At 37.9% G+C, this 24788-nt stretch overlaps 1 protein-coding gene across 2 annotated transcripts in view; it reads left to right on the forward strand.

Annotated features, from left to right (window-relative positions):
• Positions 1-24788, forward strand: part of SYT1 (synaptotagmin 1) — a 345804-nt gene that overhangs the window by 291918 nt on the left and 29098 nt on the right. For both annotated transcript variants that reach the window (XM_062568014.1, XM_062568022.1), the window contains exon 9: positions 3859-3976. In XM_062568014.1, coding sequence (XP_062423998.1) covers positions 3859-3976 — 118 coding nt within the window. The remainder of the gene's footprint in view (positions 1-3858; positions 3977-24788) is intronic.

The following is a 24788-nucleotide window of genomic DNA, read 5'->3' on the forward strand; positions in this document are numbered from 1 at the left end:
TCATTGCAGTGCTGCCACTCGCAGTATTTTTTGCCCAACAAATATTTTAAGGAATTATAGAAAAAAAATACAAACCTACCTAGGAACAGAAAACCTGTGGCAGTCATGCAAAGAGAAAATGTAAACGTACAAGAAATACTGAGGAATGCAGTTATACAGATTTTAATAACAACAAAAAAAGTACTAAATGTCATTCTATTGGAATTTAAAGAGGTACCTATGCTTTTTCTTCAAGTTATTCACTAGAATGAGTCCATCACCTGCTGCCATTTCCCATAGCTTGCTGGTGATCTACAAAAAACTGCTGTTTACAAGGTACTGGCTTCTCCTCCATGCTTCCCGCAGCTAAAATTACATTAAAAGAGGCTAAAAATGCATTAAATGCTCTCATAAAATTACTCTTCTGTGTAGACAATTGCAGTATTTGCACAGAAGCATAACATGATTGCGGATGGAAAAAGGCTGGTGAGAGGTGATGGACTCTGTGGCAATAACTGTGTTTGTAAAGTACCTCCTCCAGCCTCTGCTGAAGCACCCAGATCAGAAACAACTATCCTAATACAATTTTGTGCTTACTAAACATGCTCCAGTCTCAACACAAATACACATACACATGTAGAAATAGCTGGATAAGAGCAATCCAAGGAACTGTATATAGGAAGTGCAGTATTAATTGAAAAATAACTACGGAAATAAATGTTAGCCAGTAAATGAGGTACATTTCTGAGGAATGCAAGTTCCCATGCCGCTATAACTAAACTGCTGCCTCCTGAACCCAGGTCTGATGGCAGAGCCTTCATGTGTTGGATAATATGTGAGTACAATGGTGTCTGAAATGGGAGACGAAGCAGAACTTTCAAACATGCTCTGTTTCGGTCTTATGCAAAGTGCCATAAATCAAGCAGGCTAATTTAAACCAAGTCTACCAGGTAATAGAGCAGCTACTGCGAAGGATGCAAGGAGGCTGGGTTATCTATGATTGTGATAACACAAATCAGTGGGCAATTGATTTCTTCCATTCTAAACAAGCTGCAAGTGATAGATCAACTTCACCGTGAGCCCAGCAAACACAGCCAGTTCCAAAACTGAATGTCAAGGGAACAGGAGCGTGTATTGCTGTCACCAGGCCATTGCATGGTCGGTTAGAGCTGAGCATGAGCTATGCAGACTGAACACCTAAAATCCGTATTTCCATGGTCAGAATCTATGCTGGTATTTTGAACAGCCTATATGGACAAAGAGGATTAGTAAGTATCCACAAAAATGCAGTCCATGCCCTGAAAGATATCTTGGGTTCTTTAGATATGAGTTAAAAATGTAAATTTTGTGATACCAGGGTCTCTTTTTTTCAAACCAGGTCATAATATCTTTATAGCTTTGCTGGGGCAGTCAAGGTCTCTAAGCTACCTTTTCTCAATTATCTCCTTTCCCACCTGAAGAGTCTTAATCTACTTAGCTGTTCCTGATACGGAACCTGTGTCATATCTTTGATCATTCCTCGTACTCTTCTTGAAACTTTTCCAAATTCTACCATATACTTTTTTTTTTTTTTTTTTTTAGAGGTGGGGGGAGGAACACAATAACCATACCAGTTTTCAAGATAGAGGTGCACATGCATTTATACAGTTTTTTATACATGGATGGATATATTTAACATCATAAGCTATTCTGTTCCTTCCTGCTGTGCCTTCCCTAATTTTTTTTTTAACTTTATGTTAGTTCTATACGTTTTTTGACCACTGGTGATCACTGAGCTAATGTTCTGCATGGAGCTATCTATTACAATCCTAATGTCTTGTTCCCAGCATATAATGATTATTTCAGAGTCTACCATCTTATAGGTATTATAGTATTTTTGAAGTTTCTAAGTTTTTGAAAATTAAAAGGAACAATAACTACATGATGCCAAGTAGTTCTTAAAATGTAAGGCTCCGATCCTTCATTTAAAACAACGTAACTAGATTCCTGCATCCCCAAGAATGTCTTCTAAAGTGGAGCCATGCAACTTTAGATACAGGAGGAAAATGTAAACTTTGAAGTATAGCTGACTATCTGGCACACACCCTTCAGGTGGATATACTGCAGATTTTATCTAAACCTGGATAAAATGTGATTATGTGTAAGAGCTGTTGAGATAAGGAAATTACAATATATGCAGTATATGCTATTCAGTAGGGATTTAACTTTCAAAAGTGCTAACGCACACAGAGATATGTATATACTTCATTTGCACAGATTACAGTAAATAAAACACCTTAAGACAACATATTTATTTAATCTTCAGAAGTGCTTCTAAAAACAGGTTTTAAGTATCTGTTTAGCTAGACATCTATTTCTAATGCAATGCCAACAATCTGGCTTAATGGTTGAAATTCAACTTATCTTAAATGACTTAGAAACTTAAGCTCCCAGTTTGAAAAAAAAAAAAAAAAGAGCATTTTGGTGGATTTTACATGGCAAAATCCTTAGAACATGGGCTGTTTTTTCTCTGTGAAATGTCAACTGCCTCTATGGATTTGTGAACAGTTGCTATCAGTGGTGCTCCTGGTGCTTTCTGGATGAGGTTCTGGTTTGTCTCTTTCCCCTTGGCTTTTCAAACCTCCTACATTGCCATGTCTTTTTTGGTTTTTTTTGGAGGCAGGGGGGAGAAGGAAAAGAGCATTCTTCTTGGCAAAGAGCTTGGGTATGCCCCCGAAACTTTTCAACAAGCAACCTTGGAATACAGTCCAAAAATAATAATAATAATAAAAAAAAAGCCACTGGAGCCATATCTTGACAGAAATGTACTTTATAGCTTTATAGTCTACTGCCAGAATAAATTGTGGAAATAGATATGTGCCATAAGGACTGCTGTCTTTGAAAGAGAAACAGTGCTGTCAGAAATGCCTTATAGGGCTATTTAGTGTAACCTGATTCGTCTTCTCTCAAAAGCACCGTAGTTAACCCCCTAGAGATACCACTGTGCCTCAGAGAAAGCAGAAAGGCAGCTCTCATCATCCTAATGATTTTTTTCTAAGCGGTGCTCTGCTCTTTGCTCTCTCTTACGTCTGCAAGTTCAAATAGATTACTCTTTACTTTTGAAACAAAGTTCCTATAATTCTGAACATAATTAAGCCTTTCCCTCTATGCCAGACCTGTTGAGAAAATACGAAGCAATGAATGATGGAAGGTTGTGTTTGGCAGGATCCCAGCTGATAGGCGTGAGGCTGAAGGCAAAACCAAATCCTTCCAGCTATTTGTGATGGCAGGAGGGATGCACTGTGAGCTTTCCCAGCCTCTCTGCCCTCTATTTTGCCAGTCAGATGGGAGACAGAGCTTTTTTATAGATTGCTTTGTGCTTGTTGGTTATTGCACTTTTCTGCTTTTGTGACAAAGTACGGTGAGAAAGACCCACATCCTTGTTCTGCAAAAAACAGTCTAGTGGTGGTGTGTGCATGTGTGTTAATTGACTTCCACTGAAACACAATCTGGAAAAAAAATCATGCCTCTGTCGGTTGATGTTAAATGTCAAATAGTATCTGCGGGAGCCGGATTGTCTGAGATGAAGTGCTGATGAAAGCTGTGTAGCCTGCATCGTAGCCAGCACATATCTTGCTGTTTGGCTCCATACAGAGTAGTTCTTGTGACATCCAGTTGCTACAACAGACTTGAGGTTATCAAGGATTTAAGCTAGGCAACTTGTGGCACATACCTTATGTTGTTAATTTGAACATTTTATTTTACAGAAGGAATTTGAAATGTAGTCCTGTTGATTGTCTTTGTGGCTTTTACAACTATATTTAAAAAGTACAAAAATGATTAAGAACAAAAAAAAAAAAAATAAAAAAAAACTCACACTATGTCTTGTTTGCTTTCCAGCAAGAAAAACTGGGTGATATCTGCTTCTCCCTCCGTTATGTGCCTACTGCTGGCAAGCTGACTGTCGTCATTCTAGAGGCAAAGAACCTGAAGAAGATGGACGTTGGTGGACTATCAGGTAAGTGCATAAATATCTCCTTGTAGGTTGTACAGGCTCGTTGGCCTGAAAAACAACTCACTTTCCATTCTCTTGGTTGAGAAGTTAAGGGCTCTTGTTCACAGTCTGAAAAAATGTGTTTTGTGTTTTCTGAAACGCAGTAAATGATTGAGTGTATCAGAACTCTTTCTAGCTTAAAAAAGGGAATTTCATTATGCATTGCATTCCACTCCTAGACGAGGTCTGAAGAGTTAAACAGTCAGATGACATTGCAAGCTCTCTGTACTTTCCTTCTTCTCTGTTGCCTGGAGATAAATACGGACTATTCAGGCAGGAGGAAAAAAAAAAAAAAAAAAAAAAGAAAGAAAGAAATCCGACTACAATTCCTATTGTCTGTTTAATCTCACAAAATGTGAGCATTTCCCTGCAATGTTAATGATAATACATAACAGAGGGACTTACAACAGGTCACCATGCTGACTACTGGTTGAGGTGGTGGGATAACTGTCTCATCTGAAGGGCTCAGGTATGACTGGCCAATGCACAAAGCCGGGAAGGAGAGAGCCACGTTCTCTCGCTCTGTGTTCACCTATGCACTGGCAATCAAAACGATGGTCTTGCACTTGGGGTAGTTGAGGAGGCTGGTGCCTCCAGGATGCACAATGCCTACAAATAATCCTTGTGGTCTTCTGTCGTAGGCAGGCTCCAAGTGAGGGCACATATCTCGTCTCGGAGGGCGGGTGCATTCAGCACACGTTGTGGCAGGGCCATGTCCCTGGGGTGGCACTGTGTCACGAGAGCTAGTGGAGCTCCATGCTCTCTGCTGTGTCTGGAGTTCTTGGAAGCCAATTACTGTCTGAATTGCCAATTAGCCGAGGCCAAATTAAATGACAAGATGCTTTATAAGGATAGGTCTTTCCGGGATAAATTTGTTTTATGTACCTTGCACTCAAAAGGAACATTTTCAACAGGGGGAATGATGATGTCTCCAGCACAGCTCTAGAACTGAAAACTTTTATTGCTGTGTTTGGCTTTTGTTTCCAATCTTCTTAGCACAAGATAAGAGATAAACTCAAAATATAAATAGAAATTATAACCCGACCAAAGTAAGCTTGGAGGTTTTGTTTGCTATTTTTGATGAACAATGACAAGGGGATTGGTCACAAAATGAGGAGGAACAAGTCTCTTACTAGTTACCAGGTATCTTTATTTTATTTTATTTGCTTTTGAAGTCTTTCACTGTACAGCAAGAGACGCCATAATGTAAAAGTCATCAGAACATCATTGTAGTTCTTGTCTGAATCAAGTCTAGCTTTTCAACACCCAGTTTAAGATGTGGACACCACTTCAGCACACACCACTAAGAGTTTCCCTACCATTCTAAACTGAACCTATTGCAAATTAATGTTCTTATGCACGTTTCCTTGCAAACTGTATACTAATGAAAGACTGGACTCTCGTAATGACAAAGCATGTTTTTTGTGACTAAAGTACAGGCGTAAGAACCAGAGCATCTGTATTCTTTCCCAGGGTTTGCAACAAATAATGATAAATAATGGCTATAAACAGTGATAAATAATGGCTACTCAACTTGTAAGAAAAGAAGGGAACAGAGGGAGCACTAATGAATTGAAGGCTTACAAACTTCAGGAGGAAAATATAATGCATTGTGCTGCAAATAACGAGAGAAAATGGTCGTTTGCTCTCCTGTATGTGCTAAAGTGCCAGAACAGTGTAAAAGGACATTTAAATACATTTCATGGGGATGATAGGTTTTGTTCTCATTTTTTAGGGCCATTTCAACCTAAAAACATCATGTTCTCTCAGAGACAAACAAACCCAGTGGGATACTGTGCTTGTAGTAAGAATTCAAAAGTCACTGACAGTGATAAATGGCAGTTAGTATGGTATTCCTGAGGCAGTAATTATAGATAAAATAATGTTAGTTTAAAGTGGATCCAGTATCTTCCATTAGGGAATTTCTCTTTTGAATAAATTATGCAGAAAGAACTTCTGAAATCAAGCTGAGATTTTGTTGTCATTATTCACATTAAATAATACCTATTCTCAAAGTAAGGCACTGTTTAGTGACAGTGAAGGTGGCAGGATTTTATCTCAATTAGTGAACACTTTTCCCACTAGTTTTGTTATTTTTCTCTAGAAACTGAAATTGCTTTCCATTTTGCAAGACAGAAAGTTTTGCATTGCAGTGGAGGTGGGAAAATATTAACAACCAAATGCGTTCTGAATGTTACCTGTACGCACCAGAGCACTTACTGTCACCAAGGGAAGGCCATTACCAAGAGCTGAAAATTATGTAGGTGTCACAGATTTAAAAAATGCCAGAAGTTTGTCAAAAGTAGGCCAGAAGTGTCTGGTTTTTGAGTTTAAAATATGTTTTTGTTATTCTCACCTCTTTCGGAGAAGATGCTGGAAAGGCCAAAGGCAGATATTTGGAAAGAGCAGGGCTTTTTCTGCCGCCTGGCTCCATGCCGCACAGGGGAGGTTAGCCACACTGCCGGAAGGACGGCGCCCAGACACCCGCTTCCCTGTACATTTTAGTATGACTACTTCTGTTAAGTATCTGCTATACCTTTGCTCCTCAGTAATGTAGAAAACTTGAACAGTTGCAGTATCTTTTACCCAAGAGCAAACCACCAGTCAGTCATAGTGGCTCTGTAGCCTTCTGCACTTCTGTTCAGTAATGTATTAAAAAGTGGAATGCATCCATAATTGTGGTCAAGAACATGCTTAATTTTAAACATATGTATTTTTATTGTCCTGAAGTGCAGCCTACTTAACAAGACACCTGTCAAAACCAACAGACAAGTCAAAATCAATTGAAAGTACTGCCTCCCCTCACATTTCTTCAGTGAATCTGCTGGTGACCCAGCTAGGCAGTATATGTATCCTATTTAATGGTTGCTACACTTGCAAACAAAGCACTACCTCCAGCAGCCTGAACTTTTCCATAAATTTTATAAGCAGTCAAAAGCCAAGTGCAAACTACTTTGGAAACAGACAGTAAAAGACAACAGACTAATCATCAAATTCATTAGACTCCTTGTGAAAAAAAACAGATCACCCATCTGAACAATAAACTCCCAGGTCTTAAACTTAATTGCAACATCAGGCTGTGACTAAAGCAAACCTTGGCTCAGACACCGAAACTGTTCAGCCTGCACTCATCAAGTCACCACAACAAGTGAAAATTATTACTTCTGGTTACCAAGAGCCTCTGGCAAACAATTATGCATTTTTTAAAATGGCATTTTAATTATTTAAATTATATTCAAATGCATTTTTAATGAATCTGACATCTGGCAGGTGATATGTAGGAATGTTGGCTATAAAGCGATGATTTTTATTTATCTATCTGAGTTTGATAAACCTCTGTTACATGGCATTATAGGTATTCTTCACTCAAAATATCTAAATGACTTAAAAGCTTATGTCTTACTGAAAATAAAGAGAACTTAGACTCCTAAGTAATTGTGGGATTTTCTTTTTAATTGCATTTAGATAATTTGCAAAACTGAAAGAGTTCAAAACCAGCTTGCAGTTTGATCTCAACAAACAGCCTGTAAAGACAAAGTTCAACTAATTTCTCCAGAAGGACACAGCACTGCTCAGCAATGCCATTAAGATCACAAGGGTTGTCTATGCTTTGGGATACTTTATTCAGGTTTACAATCCCTTCTGCCCCAGAAAGACAGCAGGAATTATCTGCATCTCCCCGATGAGATATTCATTCAAATCAGAGTGGTGGTAATTTCAGTTACTGCTTTAAATGAGCAAGTATGAAGCCTTTATTTAAATTCATCTTAATCTTGCTTCATAGTTGTAATTTTTTCTTATTTTCCAAAGAAAAAACAGTCGTTTAACTCTTACCACATCTAACTTCCTGCAGCTTTACCTGTTTTGACTGAGCTGATCATTGAAATAAATCACCCGAATACGTTGGAAAACTTTTCCCTCTGAACTTTCAGAAGCAACTGGGACTGGCACCTGAACAAACTGTTGCTATGGGTGTTTATAGGCACCCAGGCCCTTTGGCTTAAAGCACGGTCTTAAGAACTCCAGTGGCAGTATATATTGCTGGCAAAATACTGTTTTGCTTTAATGCATTTTTGCTAAAATGTTTCACTTTTTAGTAGCTGATAACAAGTATAAGCCTTAAAATAGCTTATCATCCTTTCTGGATTAATTTCAAAATGATTTATTCCTTCTAAAAAACTTTGAAAACTGATGTATTTGTATTTTATGTGTATTATTTTAATATGCTTAGCCTTTAGTCAGCCTAATTAGCAGGAACGTATCCTAGTAGCAAGCTTTTCTTTCTTCCCTTATCTCCTTAGCAATGCTGCCTCTCACCATTCCTCCTGGTCAGACCCGGAGTTTGGACAGGGAGAAGAGCTCCAAGATTACCTTGGGAACTGTTGCCAAGTAGCATACATTACAGCAGCCCCTAAATCGCACCTATTTATGCCAGATTAATGCTAAGGAAGAACTGCAAAGAGAAAAAGAGTTGTGATGGGATCCGGGTGATCTTCCTTCTGCAGAAGGCTGCAGACGCTGCCATGGAAGAGACCATGGCCCACAGTCCCATCCATTATGTGTGAAAGTTAATCTCAATATTTATAAGTTATGAATAGAAGATACATAGTGCTTCTTTGTATCTGCCAAGCAGATACTATAAGCCAGAACCACCTCTGGGGACCAAATAATACTGCAGCAGAAATAGAGCTAGTTTTCTCAATTACATATTTATTTTAAATATTGCCGAAAAATTCAAAGGGCTTTGTTGTATATTCTTTTAAAAGAATGTCACTGAAAAATAAAAAATAGTTTAGAGACCAGATCTTTGAAGAGAGAGTGAATGCTCATGAATTATGCAGGTCAGAACATTCACTTTAATAACTTCATTAAAACAGAAGAAACCCTAAAAGCTAGCTAACATGAATGTAATATTATGGGAAGAGAAATACACTATTAGTGCCAAGGCCTTGATATAAGCCATACTGTAAGCATAATTCAGTGAACATTAAGAGAAAAGAAAACAGCCTTATTAAGACAAAATTAAAAATAAAAAATAAACACCACCACACCAGCTGCATTTACAACTAGCTTAATCCTAAAGGATCCAGCAGAGATCAGTACCAACAAATATTTTAAGATCTCTAGTTACAGTGAGGATTTTTACAATATCTCTACTGTAATTCACTCACTGGCAGAATTTCCAACAGTCAATGGCTGAAACAGCAATGCACCTCTCCAGTGCTTCCAAAATAGTCTCACAGCATCACAGTAAATTCCATTTTGTGTTCCTACAGTGGTGACAGGATCAGTCCTCAAGCCTCTGTCGTATTAAAATCTCTCCCTGCTACGAGATTAATGTTCCTGTTGGTGATATCTTCCCCAATACTGGGCAGTGACAAGGGATTTCCTGTCTGAAATAGTCCTCTTTCAAGAGGTAGATAAGGCCTTTTGGAGTTGTTTCTTCTAAACCAATTTGAATCTTTGACTTCAGATCACCTTCTTCCTCAAGTTGAGAGCTGAAGAAGGTGATTCCAAAATTAAAAGGGATTCAACATGGCAAGATACTCATCATAGAAGCAATGTGAAAAGATACATAAGCTCTCCTATTTCAGGGCATTTTGGGGGTTCTTATGAGGAGCTGTCAGGTAATTATCCATTATGGACTGAGTACAGATTTTGCACTGAATCATATGCTACAGGCTACTGCACACAATAATATATATATTGTCTTAAATGAACCATCAAAAGTGGCAGTTCTGACAAAGAGGCAAAGTCAAATCATTCTGCTCTTTTTTTCCTGCTATGCCTAAAATGAGGAAAAAGAGATTGTACTTGCTAATTACCAATGTACAAACATTGCTCTTAGAAACCTTAGTAACCGTGGGACAAACACTGCCCAAAAAAATGCCTGGACTCATTCAGAATCGTCATACAGTAGCTGCTTGGTTTGAAAAAGGGAAGAAGTGTAGTTATAGGTGTGTATCTATCTCCTTAGTCATCCACACTGACCAAAGGTGCACCAGATCAGCGACTAGCTATGTGGACTCTGTCAGCCAGTAATCATAATTTTTTAGCATTGCCATTGATTTCTCCCCCACACCTTCTCCAAAACAGAGAGCAGGGAGACTTCTTTTTCTTTTACTTGAATAGCCATGTCTACATGATGCATTGTGTGTGTGTGTGTGTGTGCACTTATTTCTACTTGTAATATAGTGTTTTTATTTGGTTATGCAGCTCCCAAAGCAAATGTGAAAACATACGTGTTAATTACTTGTATGAAAATGAGATGGTTAATACTTTGAGTTTTCAAGCTCTACAAGAATTTCATAAAAATATGAGTGGCTGTAAAATAGATGTCGAAATACTGTAGATAGATTCTGTAGTCTTTAGGGAAATTAGTCAGAGTTGTTCTCTTACAAGTAAGTTTAATTTATTTTTACTCTGAAAATTGCAGCCTATTTCTTACATTTTTTTAATGAGTTAGAAGAAAAAATTAAAAGATGAGCTCAGAAAGAAAATGACTTTTTTCATCTCTATAAATACAGTTCAGATTAGTGCTAAAATGTTCACAGAAGCTTGAAAAGTATAATTGAGAGTATTTCTTTTTTAGCACTACGTAAAGTCATACAGGTTCTTAAGACAGCACAAGCATTTTTGTGCAGCTGAAGTTTGATGGAGTTTGTAGGACTTTATGAAGGAGGAGAAGCAATCTTAAAACCTGGTTTGTACATTAAAATCCCCCTCACATTTTTCTTTGTTTAATCCCTCATGGGCGGGAAAGGCAATTAGTTTCTACTAGTTCTTATGTGGTTACATCTTATGGGCCTCGTGGCTCTGTTTCCGAAGCGTAACTGCCTTGCGTGTGCATCTCAACAGAAAGAACCATTTCACAGGTTAGACACCTGATCCTGCATCGTCCCTGAAGTGAGCAAGGGTTGTATATGAAGAAGGGAACTTCATGTGTTTTCTAATACACTGGACTGAAAAATACAGCTAGGAAGATAAAGTGATGCTTCTAGCAAATTTATACTTTATTTTAACAAGAAATAGAGGAAGAAAGCTTCTAGCTTGTCAGTATCATTACTTATACGCGTTATAGGTGATAGTTGTTCCAATCTGTTCACAAATTTGACAGGTAAAGCTCTCCCCTGGCAGCCACAAGAGGTTTATCATTCAACAAAAATGAAAAAGACTGTTTCCATTCCCAGTTCCAAAATTCATTTTCCAAAACTTTCTAACTGAAGGTAAAAGGTCAAGTCCTGCCTTTTCTTCTATGAACCCCATTGAAGAAAAATTCCCCTTACCTTTCCGTAAGTGACAGGAAGCAATGCGATCGCTGATTGAGACTCAGGGGCCAACATTCAGGTGTCCTCATTGTGCCTTTTGTGTATCTCAGAAGAATGATATGAATCTCAGTGGTGTTCTCTTTCCTAATATTTTACCTCTCAGTTTCATTCATAAATTCATTCATAAATGTTGTAGAAAAGCCAGCATTTGGGCCGTACTTCTGCCTGTCAACACAGGCCAGACTGTCTTAGAGCCACCTAATTCCAGTTGATATTATTGTCAAGTGCGTATGTCTCATTTCTGTGACACTTCCAGATGCATTGAAGGGCAAGACAAGCCTGAGCATGAGTGAGGTTATCTTCACAAGCCAGACCTTTATTTAGATACTTAGTTTTGTTTGGACAGCTAAGGTGGTTTTGTTAAGCTAAAGATAAAGAGTAATGTGGTCCACTTTCCCCTCCTAAGACTGTAATTGTTTTAAAACTAAAAAAAAAAAAAAAAAAAGTGTTTTTTCTTCAGTATACCAGTCTTGTTGGTAAGACAGCAAACCTGGTGTTTTGAAGCAAAAATTTCCTTCTGACATTTTACAGTTGTTAGTCCAGTGGTTTTATTCCATTGGAGGAGATTAAGATTGTCTTTCTTTTTTTTTAATTATGCTGTCTTTTTTTCTGTCTTGTTGATGAATATGCTATTGCTGGTTCCCTGCATGAATCCTTTCATTTCTGCTGAGCTGTTCTCAAATTTACAAATAGCGGCATTTTTCACTCATCTTAAAGCAAAATTTTTATGCGCAGGGTTTTCTTTTGGCATCCAATCACATTAGATATTAATGTAATAATCATTGTATGTTAAAATATATGACTCTCATCAAAGAAAGACACAAATAAAGCACAGATCTCATATCATCTGTCCAGTATATATGCCAACAGACATAAATTTCCTTATTTGACTGCAAAATTCAAGTCTTATCTGACACAACTGACCAATGATTGATGAATAATATTCAGGTTTTTTCTTACAAAACATGGATAAAGGGAAATCTACCATATAGAATCCCACCCACTGTAAAATTCAGTGGGTTTTTTATATTTTGGGGGAAAGTAGAAAGTCTTGTAAGACTTGTGAGCTCTGTATTGTGAGTTATGTCACATCATATGTACATTATAAATCTGTGCATGATTTAACAGTAGGCAGAACCAAATTTTAATTCATGTCCTTCAAGTACTGATACATGAGGATTTCAGGATCTGAATGTGACCTATGCAACTCAGCAGCATCCCCCTAGGAATTACTTCAGCTGGGAGAAGTAAGGATAGTTTAATCTTAGCTATCAAACCTAACCTGCGGCACCTTTTTTTTTGTATATGTCCACAGAATTCCCATTTCATAGAACACTTTAGCTACACAAGTCTACAGGCTAAATCCACCCTCCCAAGAAAGAGAATATATCAATGGCATGACTTAGCCCTGGTGAGAAAGCGTCTTAAACTCTGCGTCTCTCCAGAAATCTTTCTAGTGCAGCTGGCTCTGGGGCCATTATTTTTATAATATTGGCATGAGGGATATGTTCATGTAGTAAGTTCCAAGAAGCTGAGTTTGGGTGCTCGGCTTTATCACTTGTTTTCCATCAGAAACCATCACATGGCTGTCGACATTTGAAGGATGCTAAAAGTGGTAATTATGAGACCATGCAACATGACAGGTTGTTTAAGTTCAGAAGCCATGGCTATGTGGGATGTGAAGAAATGCTTATGTAACTATGTGACAGCATCAGCAAGTCTTGCACGGCAAATGGTTTCAGCTGGTTGGCAGCTAAGTTAATGCAGGCTGCTCCCTTATGGCTAAAAAAACATAGAGGAAAATATTTAATTAAAAAGAAGCTGTATGTTACTGTACAAATAATATATTTGGGATCTGGATCTAGAATGCTCTGGAAACAAAACTTTGTTTCTGGGAGAAGTTTCTTGCTGTTGTCATTCAAAGTTGCTTTCACTGGAGCTGCAGCAAGCTTAAAGGGAACTGGATCCAACTTCTTCCTGGATGGTGAAGGCCAAGTACTGGCTCAGCCATTCCAGGAGACTTTCCATAGTGCCCCATTGCTGAGGGAGCATGTACTTCAGGACATTACTATCTGGCTTCTGGTTGGGAAAACAAGAGCAGCGTTTCCATCTGCTGCTCAGCCTTCATCTTCTGGTGGTCACTGTGGGAGAGTGAGTGAGTGATTTCCTAAATTGAGTGAGTTCTTTAACCTCAATTAGTCAAGAAATTGATTCTGATATGAGAAAGTCGCATTGTTTCTGGTCTATCTGGGCCATGGATTGAATGTTTTTGACTGGGGGTTTGGATTCTTCTCATAAAAAAATGGAGAACTGTGAGAGGATCCAGGCCAAGGGATAGACAATCATCTATGTTTCATAAGTGAAAATTATTCAGACAATAGACACATCTTCCAAATACACCAGCACACACTTTTTGTTATGTAAGTAATGTGTCTATGACATTTATAAAATACCAACTGCTGTAACATCTAAGTATTAGATCCTCAACTTCAGATTACATGAATAAGCACGGCATATGCTACTGATATCATAACATAATCTTAAGGTAGATTTTGCACTCAGGGAATATTCCGTTGCATTAACAGCTGCCAAAAAGCCAAGGCCAATGGTAGTCTTCAGGTAGTTTAAAGTGCAGTTCTCTGAGCAGCAGAAAATGCAAATTTTGTTTTGAATTTCTGAGTGTTATATTATGCATATTATGATGTCTAATAAAATGCATACTTCAATTGAAACCTTTTTCCACCCATAGTATCTCTTTCCCACATGTATTTTCTGATGTGTGATAAGAGGTAAGACCATGTTGCATCTTTCACCTCATACAGTGATACTTAGTTGGCTCTCGTATTCCACCTGGCCATGTACTTTCACAAAGCTTGTATTTAAAGGAATTTAATATCCCTGAGAGCCCTGTGATCCTGTCAAGTTTAATTTACACTGGCCAATATACTAAAAAGATGTGGAAAGGGGGTGGTCAATCACCAGGCTGGTACTTTTACACAAAAAAGACAGGATGATCTGCTAGACTGTGTTTCCTTGGGAACATAAACAGAAAAAAATATACTTACTTTATTTTTTTGCAAACCGAGTGGCAAACATTCTGTGGTGATTCATATTTAAATATATTCTCATTTTCTTCAGTGGAGACTTTTTTTCTTTCTAGTTTCTGGCTGAAACGAATACTTTTTAAAAATCTATATGTTTGTTCAAAATCATTCTGTTACTTCATCTCTAGTTTTAATTGCTCTCTGTGCATGGGAGACCCTGAATCTGAATAACCTAAGTCATACTCTGATTTTAGAAAGCCTGTTTTGGCTTCTTGACTGTTGGCTTCATATCTGGGCACAGAGCACAGTCCCCAAGCATTTCATTGCTATGTATTTGCATATAGGTTTCATTTTTGCTAAGCACTCACTAGATAAGCACATTGGCTTTTCTTGTTTACAGTGTTTGCTATATTTTCTCTTTGTTTACAATTTAACCATATCTGAATGCTGATAGGAAATAGAAAGGAAGAATAACATCATCCATAGTGCTACTGCTTGACCTATCCAGCTCATAAATCTTGCTTTTAGAAAAGCCAGTCATTTTTCCCAAGCACTTTGAGGTACATTCAAATCTGCTTTGGCACCTGTCCAGCCCTGCATAATATCAAGCAGGGGACATCCTGTCTGAGAGAACAGATTGTTAGTTCAATTATATTCCTGAAATTGAGTTAAATTTCCATGAAATCTGCTTCAAATGTGAAGAACCCTAGGGGAATGTTTTTTTGTTTGTTTGACTTTTATATATTACAGCAATCAGGCATACTAAATGAGATGCATTGTATAAGTGTGTGTTCTGTATGCTGTTTATGGCTATTTATCTCATGTGCTTGATAACAGGGTGAAGTAAGTAAATTGATAGTGCTGCCATCTATAGATAAAGCTATTGTACTCACTGCATAATGAGAAAGGTGGGGGAGTTTGGGCTCTAGACTTCTCAATATGGCTAATGACAACACCCATTCATGAAACTCAGATTTTATGGCAGTGGCCTGGGTATCTGAAGGATGACGCTAATTAAACTATCCCTCAATATCTTTGGGTCAGATTTACAGGCAGGCACTGTCTCAGGACTATTCTTAGTGTATTTGCCTAGTCAGTACCATGTCTGGTATGTTGAAAAGTAAGGTAGTCTTACTGTATCATACATAATTTCAGGCCACTTTTTGATAAAAGGAAGATGGTGCAGTTTTTCTGGCAGAGATCCAAACATCCATATGGAACAATACTGTCCTGTATTAATTCCAGTGTTGTTTCAATGAAAGATATTGTTCTGGTCATCCACAAAACTTTCACATTCAGTTTTATATTTCTACCGATGTTTTCCTCTACTGGTTTTTATTTATTCTCAGAAGTTTAAAAGCCATCTTTCTCCTGTTTTATCCTTCCATGTACAGTGAATGTTTGTTTTCCTCCTTGTCTCTCAAATTCATACATACCTTAAGAAATGAAAAGTGTGTGTGACATATAGATTCTGCCATTCCACAACATGCCAGTGAGACATATTCACAAATTGTCCCATTGATTTTCATCAGGTGAAGTTTCTACTTAATCATGTAAAGGGTGAGAGAACTCAGATTTTTGATTTTGTAATTTTTTTTTTTTTTTTAATATACGTATATGGCCACAGATTTGGGAAAGGTTTTGGCCTATTGCTGGACCACTTTGTGTTGACTTGATGTTTGTTCTGTCTTTTCATAAATGAATGCCACCTTTTTAGCATCAGGAAATATGAAGGAATATTGTCTATCATCTGTTTTTTATTTCTTCTCAACAATTTCCCTACAAATTTTTACATGTGTAGAAAAAAATCTGCCTGAATAGCAATCATTTCTAAATACTCTGCAAGCCATATTAAAAAGAAAAAGCACTGTGATTAGAGATTGTCTCACAAGCTAATCAGAGTGAAAGAAATAGGGCATATAAGAAACAGTAAATCACTTGATGACTTAATCAGGTTATCATGATACTTAATCAGGTTATCATGATAAATAATGATACTCAAAGGGATGTTAAAAGCCTAAATAATTCCAGTGAAAATTATTTGAAAGAAAATACATGCAAATTGTCAGGACGGCAAAAATTTTGGTTTGGGAAAAGACACCAAGAGATGCCAACTATGCATCACCAAAGATTTGGGCAAACTAAAAGACAGTCACATTATGGTTTTGACAATGGTCATAAAATACAAACTACTGTAGAACAGCACAAGCTTGTCAATAGCCACACTAAATCCACATAAAGCTTGCCTTTTCCTCTCTAAAGTCCTGGTAAGCTGAAGCATTAACATTGGCTCAAAAGCACATTTTCAAATTTTACATCAACACATTTGACAGCACAGCATATGGTGGCATCAGACGTCCAGATCTACGCTCTGCTATGGACAAGAAGCTCAATATACAACATACTAATAAATTAAAGGAAATGTAGAGAATGACAAGCTTTATTTTAAAACTTCTAACAACATTTTTATTTCAAAGAAGGAAAATTCATACAAGTGAACTAGTGTAGGTGAATTTCTTTCTTTTACAAAGATAAATAGACCACTGATACATCTTTATTTGTTGCTTAGCATATGCAAAAAAGTGGCATGCAATTATAGTACCAAGCAGGTGATTTTTAACAGACAAAAGGAGCAAGCATATATATATACATATATATATATTATTTTGCACTTAACTATGGAAGAAAATTGTTGAGTAAAACAATACAGCGAATTTTAAAAACAAGAGGGTGGACATCTAGTCACATTTTGAAGTCATTTATGTGTCTTGAGGTACAGAATAAGAAGTCGTATTAGATTTCAGTGATTCTCTGGAATGTACTTAGCTATGTGCTTCTCCAAATCCCATCTGTGCTTACAGTCTTAAGTACATCTTAAAATGTTCTTTTACCAGCTTCTCCCAGTTCAGTCAGTCACAGTGACCAAATATGCACTGCATCAGCTGTTCAGGGCCAAGCCTTCATAAGCTGAGAAGCAGAGGGTTGATGTCCCAGTTATGCTTTTACACAGCTCTGATAGCACAGAGAGGCTGTCAATGTTTTGTTTATGAATAAAGGACTTGATTCAAGAAATTCTTTCTAATACTTGTGGCTTCGTAGAAATTTCTGGACTTAAGCTAATGCTTACCTGAGTGCATTCAATAGGGAAATAACGGAGTCCATGCTAATTTAGCCATCTATCTTGACTTGGATAGCCAAATTTGAAAAGGAGTATGCAGAAGAAAAATGTATGTATTGCACTCCCTTGAGCTCCTCTGTCGAAAAGCTGATTCCTGGAGGTCAATGTAGTGCTAAATGTAGTACTAAATGATAAAAATATTATTTCAAGGCAAGCTTAGACTAGTAAGAATCCTGATTCTCTAAGGCATCAAAACAAAATCTAAAGAGATAAAGTTCAACTGTATTTCTCTAAGAAGTACCTCTAGCAATTCGCAGGGAGTCTCTATATATTAATATTCCCTATGGCTCTACATGTGCAATTGCATGAGGCAGTGAAGATACGGGTGCCATGGGAACATGACTAATTTAGTAATAGTGCCTGAAACTGTCAGGGAAATCTTAAGTTATGGTTACTGCTTTGGTGTATGCCTTTGGATTTTAATTTATGACTTCCTCATGCAGAAAGCTTGTGTGATCCTACCAGAGTAAAATCTCTTAAACTACAGATCTTCGTTTGTCCTTATACATCTGAGTGTCCTAACCACTGGTTTACAAAGTCAAGATGTTTCCTACAAGGTGATCTTCCTGCTGCAGGATCCTTTCCTTCTCATTTACTTGTGCCCAGATTTCAGAAAAGGATTTGATTTCCTAATGACTAACCAAGACTAGAGCCTGGTGATTAGGAAATTCTTAGAGATGATAGAGGATTGCCTTCCTTGCCATTAAGCAGGAAACACAAGCAGATTTGTTGCTTCCCAAGTTCATATGCCATTCATGAAAACCCAAAACCACCTTCTCTGTTTCCACAGGCAACTACATTTTTGACTGAGTTTTTGAAGGCTGTGCTTCGTGCAGAGCTCAGTGACAACCTCTCTCCCCATGCTAAGCATGAACTGAGCATGCCAGACAACCTCCCAAAGGGATTCGAGTGTGCAATTTTCTGTATCTCTTAAAGTTTTAGGACAGTGAGGAGATCTTGACATGTGGGGAATCCAGATGGTTGTGTTCTGTGGAACGTGCAGTGGTAGAACATTGGACACTTAGAAATATTTTTCCACAAAACACTGGTACCTATGGTTTCCCACATACCCATGTTAAGATCTTCTTGCATTTACTATTTTGGGTACCTAAAATGTGCCAATGTTATTCTGTGTGCACCTAAATGATATTTTGGGCCGTAAGGCTAAGTTTGACCTTGGAAAGCATTTCTATATCCCGTTGTTTGCTCTCATATCATCTCTAACCTGAAACAGTGCTGCCTTGGAGCCAATGAGCATGGAGCCAATGTCCAACTGAAAGGGGCCTCTGAGGGCTACTGTGGCAGTAATAATAATAAGCCATGAATTTCCTGAATACATTCACAGCTTTTTGACCCAGAGCCTTGAGATTCTCCCACCTCCTTCACTGTGTGCAAATCTCTTTCTTCACAGAGAATATATGGCCATGTTATATATTATTTCTATCATGACTGCATTTAACTAAGATCTCCATGGACTTTTGTCTAGGAGAATTCAGGCCCCACAAAACATTACCCCAAAAGCCACTTAGTAGAATTCTAGATATTATTCTTCCCTGCCATCATCTGAATATGAATCAGAAATATAATGGATGAACAGAAAATGGTAAGCACTTCTTAAGAAATGCATAGTGTCGGATATTTTTTCAGGTCCGTTAACTTGTTTACAGTCACTGCTTGTGATGTGCAAGCCTAAGAGCCATTAGCCCAACACAGCTTAAAAAGTCATGGCTAAAAATGTACTCTGTGCAGTTCATATATTCACAGAAGCTGCGGTACACAATTTGCTATTTGAAATTTGTAATAGATTTTGTTCAGCTTATATCTATGTGCTCAGTCTCACTGACTGAATAGAAGAGCGTCTGTGGATTTCAAAGTAAATTTTGGTACATCTGTAGCTGAAACTGTCTCAAGTTCCCATTGAATCAGATAATTCTTATCAGATATCCTTGAAGACGATAAGAGGATCAACGCTGTCAGCAAGTGCAAAGCAGCACAAAAAGACAGTTCAGTGAAAAGAAGCTTCATTGTAATGCAAAAAACATCTCAATGCCCCAGCCGTTCTGGGAGCCTGTATCCAAGAGTTTGAGTGATTTGAATACACGATTTCTGATAATTTCTGACTAATTTCTGTCACGAATGAGACCTGAAATGATTACTTGTCCCTGTCAAGTAAATGGACCTGCTTATCATGCAGGTCTTTGTAGAGATAATGTATATATCTGTTAGGAAGATTTAATAGTTATAGTTGAAATACCAGGTCTGCAGCTCAAAGGTTACGAAGGATGGTTAAGCTTTAAAATCACTTGGAAGCAGTTGATTTTAAGTTGCCATGGCAAAAGATTTTCAGACAAAGAGAAGCTTTTACATTAATATCTTTGTAAGCCTTGTTGTGATAGAATTGTCTCTGTGAAGAGTAGTCCTTTTCTTGCTCCTGCTGACATGCACACTGATAAAATCATAAACTAATTACATTGTGCTATAATGATTTCTGGGCTTCTTGTCTGAGGGTTTTGCAACTGGTTTGGAGATTACATCTCTGGTAGATTTTTATAATAGGAGCCTGTATTATTCAATATTTCGCTATCAATCAGTTTTAAAGATAAGCCTCTGTTTTCAAAAATACCAGTGTGTGGAAATGGCAGTGATTTTCAGTTGTATTAGTCTATTAATCTGGAGGAGTAACTGAATGAAAACAATTAGAAAAGTACAATCTATCTATGATTATCCTGAGATAAGAAAAAAACATATTGGTAGGGGAAAAACTTTGGAGAAAATGGTAGGGATTTATTCTGTTTACCTTTTGGGAGGAGAGAGTGTAAGGTCTAGTCTTTTCATATTGTCCTGGATTGGTGTTGCTGGTGACAGGTATGGTGGCACCAAAGGTTACTCTCGGGTAGACCAGAACCAGAATCAAGGACAACTTCAGGGTTAGCTGGCTCCTGTGGTCCTCTCAGATGTGCATTGAATCTCAGTGCAGGAAGGTCCGAAGGGCAATACTGCTAGAGCTGTTCGTCTTTGCCAGCTCCCTGGGTGCTCACAGCTGATGCAAATACTTCTGGTAGTGCAGCCGGTAGGTCAGGAGCTGGGAACACCAACTATCTGTGTCTGTTCTTTACCACCTCCCAAAGGCTGGCTGCTTGGGCAGGTCTTGGGCTTTTTGGAGATAACTTTTCTGAGATGCCACTTTTCCTCTCTGCTGCAGAGACAAGGCTCAAAAGGAATGATCCCAGGGCCAAAAATCTGCAGGGCAAATAAGAGCTGTTTGGAAAACAGCACTGAATCTCTAGCAGCATTGAATCACTGGTATTCACACCTAGTGGCACTTTGTCATATTGAAATTTAATGGGCTTCAGGACATTAAGTGAGGTGTATTTGTTCTGACACACTTTTAATTAAGGTTTTTATCAAATGCATTTTAATTTAATTTTTACTTGACACTGACCATTCCTTGTTTGGGATTCAGCAGGTCTGGAAGGCTTTCAAATATGGCTTTAATTGGAGGCTTTCAATGTAATTATTAGTTGTGTATTACATGGGAATGAAGCCGATTCTTTTAAGTTAACACAGCATAAATGCTTCATACACTGAGCTGCTATGCTAATGCACAGGACTGGAATCTGCATTACAGTACATCATCTCCACTGTCTGTACTGCAACCCAGACAGACTATTTACTCAGTTCAGTGACAGCAGCAGCATACAAGTAATTGGGGCCTGACAATTCTCTGCGGGTGTCATTAATTTAGTGGTAGATCTTAGTCATTTGAGGTACCCAAGTGCCATAACAAAATACAAACATATTTAAATGTACGTAGATTGATTGTGTTACATAAGTAGATAGATTAGATTAATCTCAAATCCATATATTTAAGAGTTACATTTTTACTTGTATGTAAGCATGGAGCAAGCTGGTCCATTCTTCAGACTGATGCATGTGTATAGAAAAGAATACTTTGCTCAGCAACAGGAGCTATTAGTTGTTAACTCTTTGAAATCCACCAAAATATTTAGCTAAGTAAAATAGATATTCTAGAAAAGCTTTCAGAGATAACTGAAATCATTCACAGTATTAATCATGTATTGAAGCACTCCAAAATAAAGTTACAAAAAAAGTAAGAAGATTCAGTAGTAAGTGAAAAACAAGATAGAAGAATAAAGGATATTGAAGAGTGGAGTTGGAGACAGGCGCTGTTTTTGTAACAAGAATTTAGAAAGTGAAGTATAAAACTAGATAGGAAACTAAGAAATAACTGCATTGCAGCTTTCACATACTCTCAACTCTATAATTTAAAGCAACGATAAGGAACTGTTCACCTGGTATGGGAGCACAGCAGGGCTTAAATACTCCAATCTTTCTTCTATCATGCAACTGAAAGTATGCTCTCGGCACGACCAAAGTGCTAGTATCCCCTTGCTATCTGTTCACATGCTGTGGACAGAATATATCATGGTCTTACGGTGTATGTGCTTCTAGTCAGGCAGCAAGAAGCAATAATGTAAATTCTCCAGAAAACCAAAAGCAAGAAGGACACCATGCAGGCCTTCAGCCTCCCCGCAATCCCTTCCCTCACTAGAAGACATGTAGAGAAAGAGGACCTTATCGAACAGGCAGCCTCATGATGAATTTCTGGAGGGCATGGTCCAGGCACCCCCCAAACTACAGGGCTGGTTTCTAGCTCTGACTGATTTTAAGCTGCAGAGCCACAGCCTTGTCTAAAGGGCTTGGCTGGTAGGAAGCACTGGAGCTCCCACTGATCTCTGTATGCAAGATGGCCTTTTGCTTGGAGGGAAGCCCCCAGGGGAGGCAAAAGATTTGCCTTCTGATGAGTTTAGATTTAAAGTAGCTGTAACCTTTTAAGAGTACATAATGCCACTGTGTTTTTAAATTGTGTAAGTTGGGTTTGTATTTTCCAGAGAAATTGGCTGCAGTCCTATCTCTTCAAGGTAGAAAATGAACAGCAGTTGCTACCGAATTGATTCTCAGATACATGAAGCCATGAATCACCCAGTGGTGATAAAGGGCATGAGCCAAAGAGGCGTCTAGCCAAATGACTAGAAAATATTTTTCAAAGACTTTTCAGCTGAGCAAATGTCACTGAATCACACTAGGTTTATGTAAGGAAGTTTGCACCGCTGGAGCAATGCTTTGGCCTGTTGTACATACCTGAGAATACACACCCCTTGGTGTAGGAAATAAGAATAATAATAGGAAGCTGATCACTTGGTGATTTTAATAGTCATATAATGTTAAGACTTTTTGGAATACGTACGTGGCAGCATAGTTGTTGTTGTAATAGTAATGAAGGTGAAAGTAAAAGAGCAAGTGTGAGAGAAAAATAAGACTAGAATAGTAGCAGCCTGAACTCGTAATTCTGTCAAATGAGTATGTGAGCAGAGACGTGGATTCCAGCTTGTTACACTTGGTGATTTGGTCAATAGTCTGTCTACAGTGTACAGTCATTTATATAGTAAATAAAAACCTGTAAATACTAGCTTTTCACACTACGTAAATCCCTTATGTAGGAGTAATGCTCCTGCAGGGATGGTACCGAACAGGTGTCGTCCACCCTCACTCCCACATGGTTTCCAAATCAGAATAATTCGTAGTTTTTATAACCAAGGCAGCCTGGAAGAAATGAACAGTCATTTCCCCCATACAACGTTAAATCAGCATTGTACATCATATACGGTCGTTCCTGCAAGGTGTGTGCACGTGTATGGGATAAGTATGGGTACACACTGAATTAATAAGCATGCGTGCAAGGTTGTTTGTTAGTTGAAAGCTGCTTCGTTCGTTAAGTAGTGACCGTATTTCAACTTAACAATTAGACATCTCTGATTCAGGATAAAAAATGAAGACCATAACCGAACTTCTTGAGTGCGATAATGTTTAAATGAGATTTGTATCACACAGTAATGTTCAGAAATCCAAAGTCTATCACTGGTCCAGGGAATAGAAGGAAAATAGGAGAATATATCACATCTCCACCATTCTCCAGCTTAAAAAAAAAAGGTTCCACATGGTTGTCTCTTGCATGGTAAATGAAAAAATTTTACTGGAGTTAGGGTAAATGGAAGTGCTGCATAGCTCAGTATATTGTTGGGTATATATTGGAAATCTGCTACTACTTTTGGCAATGGTAATGTGCCACTGGTAGAAATGTGCCCCATGGGCAATTTCTGGTATTTTTAGGGCTAATGAGAAATGTTGTGGATATGTGCATCCTGTGGTGCCTGAACATCTTCACAGATGTAACCCAAAGCGTAGCTGTGGTGGGCAATGTCTCTTCTGCTCAGAGAGACCAAGTTTTCAGCATTTCATTCAGTGGTCAGGCGTAATCATTCCTACTGCCAGTAACTACCAAGGCTTTCTCCTCTCTCTTGTCTAGGTGGCATGCTTCATGAAAATTTGTGGAAACCCTTTTTGCAATTTTTTTTGCCTGTTTTCTTCTTTTTCTCATTTTTATGATTTCTCCAATAATGATGCCAGCTTATAAGCAATTCAGTTATTTTCAGATGGATCCAAATTTTATCACTTCACAAATTACCTTGTGAGTGAAATAATACAGTGTTTTTCATAAAGAATACTTCAATTTTAAAGAACTTTATACCGACCTAGTATAGCTCCAGTTTTATATACCCAACTGTACAGTACCATCACAGAATTTGAAGTGACAAATGCATATGTCATGTTTATTCTGTTTTCATGACATGTGTGAAAGAAATGTGTTACTTTTTGTTACTTCTTTACTATTTAGTTTTTATTATTTATGCTACTCAAAAGGCATTCTTTTACTTACACGGCAATATTTTTCCTAATTTTTGTGCATAAAGGGTGTTTAATACCCCAATGCTGAAATATTGTTTGACTGTTCTGCTTTTACAGCCGAATTGTATCCTCAGAGAGTGATTTATGGGAGGCGTCAATTGTGGATATTGTATAGCCAACTTGGATTAGGCTAAGCGTAACTCTGAGAGCTACTAACGAACACCTTAGCTGAAGAATACACAATAAAAACATCTTGCCTTCTTTAAACAAACAGCAAAATCTGCAGTGCAATATTAATTGATACTATCCTGACAGTGTAGCCTATAATTCTTTAATGCAACAATCATGTTATTACTGCTTATTTGTGCACAGTAGTCCTGGCCATGGATCAGGATCCCACTGTGCTAGACTGTATAAAGAGACAGTTTATGAGGGTAATCTAGCAGTGCTGTGAATAC

The sequence above is a fragment of the Rhea pennata genome, chromosome 1 (genome assembly GCF_028389875.1).
Source record: "Rhea pennata isolate bPtePen1 chromosome 1, bPtePen1.pri, whole genome shotgun sequence".
Lineage (NCBI taxonomy): Eukaryota > Metazoa > Chordata > Aves > Rheiformes > Rheidae > Rhea > Rhea pennata.